Raw genomic sequence first — 9925 nt, 5'->3', positions numbered from 1 at the left:
TAATTAATTGCGTTGCAAACATACACAAAATGTATTTTCCCTAGTAGTATATCGACACCTAACTTGGGGCTCCCTAAAACGTTTTGATAGTGTATTGTGGTTTCTGACACTTTATAATAGGTCTACTACTTATCCCTTTTCCATAGATATCGTACGATGATAAGGGCGACTTTTATCTAATCCTGCTCATTACTTGAATCCCAATTAATCAATATTCCACCTGAAAGCTCTACGTGGCTTATCAATCTTTTTAAGGCTGTTGGCTGTCTACCCCGTATGGGATAAACGTGATATTTTCATAGTGTATAAATATAGGCATAGGGATCTCTAGCGTTGAATTGAAGTGAAAGAAAGAAAAAAAAATATTTGCGTAAAACAAATGGAGGTATTTCATTATCTGTTAAAATTTTGTCAAAAAATTTATTGGGTACGTAGAATCGTTTTTGAACTTACAATCAATATTTTTTGTCTAAGTACTTTACGGAACCTTCTCTTTGAAAGTCCGGTTTGCACTTAGATGTTATTTTTATTATGTTGGCTAATAGCTCTACGTTTCTTTGCGCATAATTTCGAGCAGTAAAATTGATTTACTTCATACCTCTTACAAGATTTGTGATTGTTTTTAAGTTCTTGAATAAAAACTTAATAATTTTCAATTCTATAAAGTACGTAAAAATTTTAAAACACGAGTTGAAGAGGTTCATACCTTGGTAACACGCCATTTTTTAGGTAAGCTATTCCTTGTCATTCTGGGAAAATAGGAACGGTTATCGACGCGTACTTTTTTCTGCCATGTTGGTTGGCTGTACTTATCCGGTATGAAAATTCATTGAATAATTCGTGAATTTTGATGTAATGTTACGTATTTAATACAAAATGGATTGGCAATTAACGTGTAGGGTGTGTTTAGAGACTGGGGACATGGTTTCCCTATTTGATTGGGACGAAAATAATGAACAACTTAGTGACAAATACACATATTGCTGCGGTGTAGAGGTATGTAAAAATTACCACACCAAAATGGTTGCGATGGCCACCCCGTTATATTTTTTCCTCTAATGTTGCTAGCTTTATTGTTTATTTGTGGTAATATTTTTGTTAATATTTTGACATTTTAAGATTTGTAATTGAATAATATATTAATAAGAAAATTGCATTGAATACGAAACATGATGTTTTTTTCACGTTGTAGGTTTATAAAGACGACACATTGCCGAAGTTGATTTGTCTAAATTGTGTGGACCGCCTCACATACGCTTATAAATTCAAGCAGCAATGTTTATCATCAAACGAAACTTTGAAACAATGTTTGGAAGAATTCCTGAAGAGCTCAGAGGCGGTCACCACTTCCAACTCTTCCAAAGGTAAGAAGCGTCAAGTTTGTCCATAGATATAAAATACTGAGGCTGTCTTTATGACAAAGCATGTCTTGGCGGTTACAATTGCTTAAATATATTTCTAGCTTATAATTTTAAATTGTTTCAGTGACCGAGACAGAAACAATTACTATAAAGCAAGAAAATGGGTTACTTCTCCAGTATGAGCTGCCAGTGGAGCATGAACCTACAGTGCAATGGACGAGGTCTTTTAATAAAACTCCAAATGTTGTGACAAAAACACCAGGGCCTCGTAAGAGAGGCCGTCCAAGGAAATATCCTAATGAACACGGTCAGATTGGTAAGACTCTTCAATCATTAATTTATTTAAAATCTCATTTGATTAATGTGAAAAATTAAGATGTTAATTACCTATTTGTACTGTTAAGTCAATATACCATGTAAACTTGTTTCACAATGGTACTTACACATTTTCACATTCTTTTTTCCGATCTTGTGATTGGCTTAACATGTCATTCAATGTTTAATAAAAATAAAACTATTCTCGCCCTGTAGCTCCTTGTGAGCACTTCACATTATGCATGTTCTTATGAGAAATGTAATGGAGTCAGATCAAAGGTTTTGATCTGAGAGATGGACAAATTATTACATTTATAATATTCTATATTTCTTTTCTTATAGCCAAAAGGGCTGATTGCAGGATTAACTGAGAAAAAAAAACATATATGTAGTTGTATGGATCAAGACATTTTTGAAATACTTCACACAAATCTTACTCTCAAAATAAGCTTATAATTTTATTTCCAATTAATGTTTTTTTTTACAGAAATATCACCATACAAGCACAAGAAGCCAAAAGCCCAAAACAAGGAACCAGAAGCATTGACCACGTTGCTGGCATCGGGTTCCCTAGATTTGAAGGCTGAACCGCTGGACGATGAGCCCTTTGAAAATGATGGTAAGACCATCTGTTGCTAGTTAAATTACCAAGTTCAACAGTGATTTGGTGTAGAAATATTTGCTTGCCATTTTTACTAAATTTGCAGTGGTATGGAACCCAAAAAAATTTAGTTTCTGTCAATGTAAAGACACAGAATGTATGAAATGTATGAGGGAGTATAATGATAATTGAGGTTTATAGAGAGTATCAATATTTTATTTCAGGATTCGAAGACGATCCTGATTTCAAAGCAGAGGAAATAGAGAATGATGATTCTGAAACAGAAGAAGCAAATAAGGAGGTATACATTATTATAGTTTTTTTTGGGAATTTAATTGCGTTTGACCTCAATCTGATGATGGTAGGCAAGATGAGATCTTAAGGTGATGATCTTAAGTATATAATGCAATTCAAACTTGTATCTTCAGTTAACAGCACATCAACTTTCCCAGATTCATCTGGGCGGTGCCCTTATTAATGCCCGCAGCTAATCGGGATTTTGAGTTTAACCACGTTAAACTCAAAATCCCGATTTAGTTGTCTCAGGGATTTCAGGAAATCTCGTCTTAGTGTGTCCTCTTTTTATCACATAACAAACACGTGCAAAATTTTTTTCACACAATATTCATAATCTAAACATACATATTTTACCATTTTTTTTAAATCTATGTCTTTGTAAATTATTGTATTTTGTTTTCTAAAGCAGCCAAGGAAGCGTGGTCGTCCCCGCAAGAATCCTGCCTCCCAAAAGAAGAAGAAGGGAGACGGAGAAGGGGATGACGATATGCTCCTCAAGGAAACTATCTTGGCGTTCTCAGAGCCCATCCCGGACCACATCCTCAATCCCAAGCCCAAGAAGAAGCAGAAGCACACAAAGAAATATGTTTATGAGAAATCGTGAGTTAAAACCTATTACTACTAAAAATACACCTTTCTGAAATAGAGCCCGTGGTCCACCTGTGGTCTGTTTGCCGCAGTTCCCAGATTCTCATCTCAAAACCAAGAGTTCTCGGGTTCAGTCCCCAATCAGGTCAAGATATCTTTTTCTGATTGGTTTGAATCGTATTTATCTTGTTATTTATTTAAGTATACAAAATTATATCAAAATTAAATGGCGCAGTCTTTTATTGGCTATGCATTGTGCTAGCTCTTAATTTTCATTCGTCTAATTATATTACTATTTCCAGACACACGTGCGAAACTTGTGGTTCCTCTTTCACATCGAATGCGTCCCTGCAAGCTCATATACGAAGGCATTTGGGTATTAAGCCTTTTGTGTGCAGGTAAGTCTAAAACCTTTAAATCCTGAACGTATTACAATATGTTACAGTTGGCCATATTCAAATAGTATACCTACCGCTTTATTATAATATATGTGGTATAATTTTCTATGTGGTACATTTGCAAATAATTTTGGATTTTGGTAAATATCATCGTCACCATCTTCCTGGTGTGGATTTGCGATTGTTTCATTATTTAGGGGGATCTAGGTCCTGCCTAAAAATACAGTTGAAGAGTGCGAAAATCACAAAAATGGATAGAAGTGGGTTTGGTAAACACATTTTATTCCACGTATTTATGTATATATCTCTCTCTCTTCACTGATACATATAACTTGGCGATTTTCCATGCAAGAGTGAGCAGGCACTATTCGAGTTTACGTGCACTACCTTAACCCTCATCTTGCTTACCACCAGGCAGATTGAGGTCAAGCGCACTCAAATCTATTATAAAAAAAGAATGTGTTGTAAATTCTGAAAAAAATTATATCAAAAATAATTATAGAAGTTATGTATTTTACCACACATATTTAGGATCTCTGCTTTGATGACTAACTTGAGAATTACAATTCGATTTGATGAGAGAAATCTTAAATCATTTTCATGGATTTATTTAAAGCCGCCGCATAGAAATTAGCTAAGCGAAGCGTTAGCGATGCGCGGCCGTGTTTAAATATAAGTAGCGCCGTGTTCCGTGTATGGTTCATACTAATAGAGACTAAATAAAATACAAAATAATCTCGAAATTCACGCCTTCGCTTTCGCTCCGCCTTTAGTTTTTATGTGTAGCGGCTTTAACATGTTTTTTTTTAATCATTGAATCGCATATCACCTCGATGTTTCTCCGAGCCATGGGTGCGGGTGAAAGTAATACTAAAATCAATAGGTATGGTTATTATTATGTAAAAACTTTTTGTGATCTTGTTTTGGACTTGAAAACTCACCTGCGCCCATACAGTGACAAACCGTACCCGCAAACGCTGTTATATATTTATTACAACTATATATTTCTAAGTCGCGCTCTGTTTCAATTCAAGGTGAACTCAAATCTCTACATTTTAATAAAAAAAAATGTGAAAAAGGACACTATATATTCTAATGACATTTCGTTTAATTGTGATTTGAAAAATCTCTTAAACTATTCTTATTCTTCGTGCAAAAATATAAAAAAAGACATACATTCATATAGTCAACTCTATATCCCTTGCAAAGACTGATGGGCCACGTTCAGCTGTTTCTCTTTATGATAGAATTGAGATTCAAGTAGATTCACGTCGTTGACAGTAGTGATATAAAAAAAAATGAGATCTTTAATGCATTAACGTTGAATATAGACAAATATCTGCACAACACAGCCTTTGCGGTTACGCGTGTGTTCCGTACAATAATAATTGTAAGTTCTACATTTAATTATGCACAAACAAATGTCAAACATAAAGGTCTCCTCACACAGCATTTGCGGATACGCGTGCGTTCTAAGCATGGAGTTGCGTCGTCACATGATGCGACACACGGGCCAGAGGCCGTACAAGTGTCGCGTGTGCGACAGACGCTTCGGCGACTTCGGCAGTCGGCAGAAGCATGAGAGGCGAGTGCGATACACGAGGCGTAATCTGGTGTTGAAGTCGATTGAGGATTGTTAAATATATAAACGGCGCTGTTAAATTTTTGTTTGTTGGAAAGAATGGGATCTTTGCAAAATTGTGCAAAAAATAAATTTTAAGGTGCCAATAGTGTGTCGCTAGTGTCTCAGTGGAGTAGTTTTTGATATTTGGTCGCATTTGGAATTGTAAGAATCACTAAATGTCAAAAATATTCGACTGATACTGTGGTAAACACATATCGGTGATTAAATTTATTTTTTGCAGAATTGACCCCTCGATAACGGAATGTAATTTTTTATTATAAGTCTTGACTTTTTTTGGACTTAACTCCTACACATCGCGTGTTACCTCAATCCGACTCCAAAACACCAGATTACGACTTGTACAACAAATGTCCAACAATATGTAATACATTACAACAGCGTGTGCGGATTTTCGACGGTCGACCGGCTGTGCCTGAAACGGCACATGTTGCGTAAACACACGGGCATAAAGAAGTTGCAGTGTAGTTACTGCGACCGCCGGTTTTTCGAGCACGGTGATAGAAAAAAACATGAGAGGTAATGTATGGATCGAGTATGAGCATGGCAGGTTTTTACACGAAACGACTCCTGTCAGTTCTCCGCAACCTTTGGACCGCAGTGTCAAATCGATAGTCAGGAATAGTGCACAAAGAATGAGTAAATACAACTATTCAATAGAAGATACAAAACTAATATTTTCGATAAAATTTACTTACAGTAGTATTATCACTTTAATAACTTACACCGATGAACCTGCGCAAAAGAAGAATTATGGCGCTAAAATATTTATCAAAGCGCGCCATTTGAACCCGCGAACTGAACTATCCACTATTACAAGTGAGAGAGCAGAAGACATTTTGTTACTGGATTTTAAGTTTAAGGCACTTGCAATAAGGTTGTTATAAAAACTTAATAAAGTTTTTATTCGGTTTGATTCGGCGTTAGGTAACTGTATTTTATCGAATATGGCCGATCCGACTTATAATAGTGATAGTACTGTACATCCTACTATCCTACTACTATTATAAAGGCGAAAGTTTGTATGGATGTTTGTTACTCTTTCACGCAAAAACTACTGAACCGATTACCATGAAATTTGGTATGTAGGTAGCTGAAGACCCAGAATAACACATAGGCTACTTTTTATCCCAGAGTTCCCGCGGGATTGATAGGGTTTTCATGCGGACAAAGTCGCGGGCGGCCTCTAGTAATATTATAAATGCGAAAGTTTGTGATGTCAGTATGGATGTTTGTTACTCTTTCACGCAAAAACTACTGAACCGATTACGATGAAATTTGGTATGTAGGTAGCCGAAGACCCAGAATAACATATAGGCTACTTTTTATCGCGGAGTTCCCGCGGGATTGATAGGGCGGCCTCTAGTTACACATACAACTTACAATTGTTTTCTCTAATACAGGTTACACATGGGCCTGCGACCGTATCAATGCTCCATCTGCGGCAAAGCGTTCAACTATTCGTATGTGTTGGCTAACCATATGCTTACACATACCGGAGAGAAGAAATACTCGTAAGTACTTCGGTTTCTTTCAGGGTAATTTAACAATTTATTTACTTAAAACTATGCAATATATTCAGTTTCAAATTTCTCATTAACAACTTCATAAAACCTTTTAATAATTCTGTGGACAAATTTTCATTACAAACCAAAAAAAAAACCAAATATTTTCTCTTTAATACTATGGTATGGGTATGATTTAAACAGGCTAGATTAATGATAATCAACCAACAACTGTGGTTTATGTTTTTGTACAAACTGTTAAATATTTTTAATAAAGAAAAAGAAAGAAAAATTGTTTATTTGGTACAACATACAAGGAATACATTAAATATATGACAATTCATATCAAAAAGCTGGTATATTTGGAGATATAAATTGTCGCTAGTCTTCCGCGGACGCCTTTAACAAAAATACAGAATATACTTAAACGACATACTGCATTAAAATTTAGCCTACGGTTTAGTTGTAATAGTTATTATTATCCAATAGATCACCCAAACTATCATCAATAATAATAAAAAAGGCAGTAAACAAAGAATTGGTGCACTTTCTGCTCCATAAAACTAACAGAGCACGAATTTGTATGCGTTTTAATCAACGCCATCTATTGGTATTGTTGTGTCACTAATGTTCAATTAGTTTGAGTGAGCACAAACCGTACCAAATTCTCCGGTTACCAACAATTGTGAGTGATAACACATCTTATTTAACTGTAGGTTTACGAAAAACAAACCATATCGCGTTTTGGCTTCAATCAGCGCCATCGGGCGATGAATAAGTAACGATATTTTATTTAAAGTTAGGTGCTTTTAGCAGTAAGTGATAAATAATGTATGTAGTATATATTTGAAATCAATCCATTTAAATCTAAGTATATTAATATTTTAAAGAAGTCAAGTTTATAACTTTCACTGTTTGTTCTTTTCATAACTTTCATTATTAAAAAATCTTCGTAAATTATTTTATTATTATTTTATAAAATTGTGCAATAGAAGGCTATTGCACATAAAATTATAACAATAAAGTTATGAAAAAAGGTACATAATCTTCTGGTGTTATATGCACACATGCCATGTATGTATGTATAAAAACACGTCTCTATTCAAGCATTAACAACATCTTTCCACATGCCTCCATAATAGGTTAATTAAATGCCAATTTAATCGATTTACATTTATTGTATTAAATTACAGCTGCGCTCCCTGCAACAAGAAATTCACCAAAGCCCACCACTTGAAGTACCACAACAAGGTGCACCACAAGGAGTTGTACCAGCAGCAGCAGATGGAGGCCGAGGCGAAGAAGATGAGGCAGCAGATCAACGTGACCAGCCTCTCCGGAGTGCTGTCCGGGCAGATTGTTGATGGCACCTTGCAGCTCATACAGGCTCCTTCTGAGGGTAACATCCCAGTATCCATCCCATCATCTATTGGGCAAAGGCCTCTCATCTCGCTATATACGGTCTCCGTTCCGTCGCGGGTAATGATGTGGGCCAAGTCGTCGCCAAATCGCATAACAATTAGCAGCTATAATTGATAAAGCCGAGGAGGATGTTTGCAAAAATAAATATGATGCCCAAAATAACTATTCCACGCGGACGAAGTCGCGGGCACAGCTAGTTATCATACATACAGTACAATACAAAATCACGCCTCTTTCCCAGGGGGGGTAGGCAGAGGCTACTTATTTTCTCTTGTCACGATCCCTAAATACTTCTCTCATCGGCGGTGCTTCGCTACCTGAGGTAGCTGGGATGGCTTGAGTCATTCATCCAACTAGCCCCATATAGATCCATCGATCTAACGCAGACAGTATCGCAAGACAACGGATTTTGCAATTGCAGAAACCCAAGTCATTGGGAATGAATTTTATGAGCAGTATTGAATTTATTTTTTTTTGCCATCCCATTCTCAGTGTGAATCTGATGTTATGTGAATATGTTCTTAAAATCAATTAATACAACTGTGTGCAATCAGTCATTAACGGTACTCAATATTTTATTTATTTGCAGACGGCGAACAAGAAACCCAAATGTTGGTGGTGGAGGAAGATGCTGAGCATGCGGAGAAGGAGACTGACAGGGCAGTGGCCGGCATGCAGGGGGTAAGTGTACATTAAATATTACAAATATAGTGCTTACATTCTTCTATTTGAAATCACTGAGAGCGTCGGTTTGGCTCGTAGAATTGATGGTACAGTAAAAAGCGACCACCCGCAAGTTCAAACTTTAAATTCAAAATTATTTTTCATTACTATGGGACATTTCAAATATCACTTAATAAATTGTCATGTCTGTTGTATTCACAACATTGGTTGTCGTCGAATAAATTACTTCAAACTAAGTTTACTGCCTACAAGAGGAAAGAACTGATTTTACTTATTTCTTCCTGGCGTGTTCCCAGTTGCACGCTCCGCCAGTGACCTTCAGGGCCTGGGGTCAGCTTTCCCACTTATATTTATTTCTTAAGTTATTAATATTTAAATGGTTACCTTCCAGGTGGTGTTAGACTCTGAGTTTTCGATCGAAGAAGATGACAAATCGCAGTAAAGTGAATATTGGACTGAAATAAATCCTAAGAAATGCTGAGGGCCTGAAGGAAGAAAATCTGTATGGGTTATTATAGAATTTATGTTTCAATCAGTAAAAATAAAACTCCCTTATCGGCGTCAATGCAAAAAGTTAATGTACAAATTAATTGGTGTTTAACGGCCTCTGTGGCGATGGGGTAGTACGCTTGTCTGTGACATGGTGGCACCCGGTTTGAATCCCGACCATGGCATGACTGATTGGTTTAAATCTTGAATGTTTATCTCATAACGCAAGTCTCGAACTTATTTGGGACTGCTCAATCTGTGCGTAAGTTAAAAAACAAAAAAAAAACATTGGTACTTAGAATATCAAATGTCAAAAATTGTTCGTCTGACCCACATTTTATTAGTATCTTCATATTTTTTTTTTTGCAAAATTGACGCCGTTGATACCTTAGTTTAATCACAGAAATAAAATAGCACTATAGTATAATGTAATATCCAGTCTATATTTAATTTTACTGTTTATAAGATTGATCGGAAACTTTTTTATTGTAAAGATGTAAAAAAACTAAATGAGATGCATTTGTAGTTTAAGTTTTTTAAATGTCTGTTATGTATGTCTATCTTTATTCACTTAAAATGTGGATTATTGTAGTCAGTTGATATGTTATAATAACATTGTTATG

The 9925-nt window shown here is 35.8% G+C and overlaps 1 protein-coding gene across 3 annotated transcripts; it reads left to right on the top strand.

The window, feature by feature from the left end:
• Positions 1-782: 782 nt before the first annotated feature.
• On the top strand, positions 783-9279 carry LOC106130782 (zinc finger protein 846). Of its 3 annotated transcripts, none has more exons than XM_013329709.2 (12): positions 783-996; positions 1193-1364; positions 1486-1677; positions 2164-2295; positions 2502-2578; positions 2984-3174; positions 3465-3560; positions 5584-5721; positions 6606-6716; positions 7901-8106; positions 8719-8810; positions 9205-9279. In XM_013329709.2, the coding sequence occupies exons 1-12, from the start codon at positions 877-879 to the stop codon at positions 9253-9255; spliced, it is 1578 nt and encodes a 525-aa protein (XP_013185163.2). In that variant the 5' UTR covers positions 783-876; the 3' UTR covers positions 9256-9279. The 3 variants fall into 3 exon arrangements, with proteins under 3 accessions (XP_013185163.2, XP_060807024.1, XP_013185162.2); XM_060951041.1 differs by having other exon boundaries at positions 2981-3174; XM_013329708.2 differs by lacking the exon at positions 5584-5721 and adding an exon at positions 5011-5145 and having other exon boundaries at positions 784-996; positions 2981-3174.
• The last annotated feature ends 646 nt before the right edge of the window (positions 9280-9925 follow it).

Source organism: Amyelois transitella, chromosome 23, assembly GCF_032362555.1.
Source record: "Amyelois transitella isolate CPQ chromosome 23, ilAmyTran1.1, whole genome shotgun sequence".
NCBI lineage: Eukaryota > Metazoa > Arthropoda > Insecta > Lepidoptera > Pyralidae > Amyelois > Amyelois transitella.
This window is presented reverse-complemented; position numbering and strand designations above follow the sequence as displayed.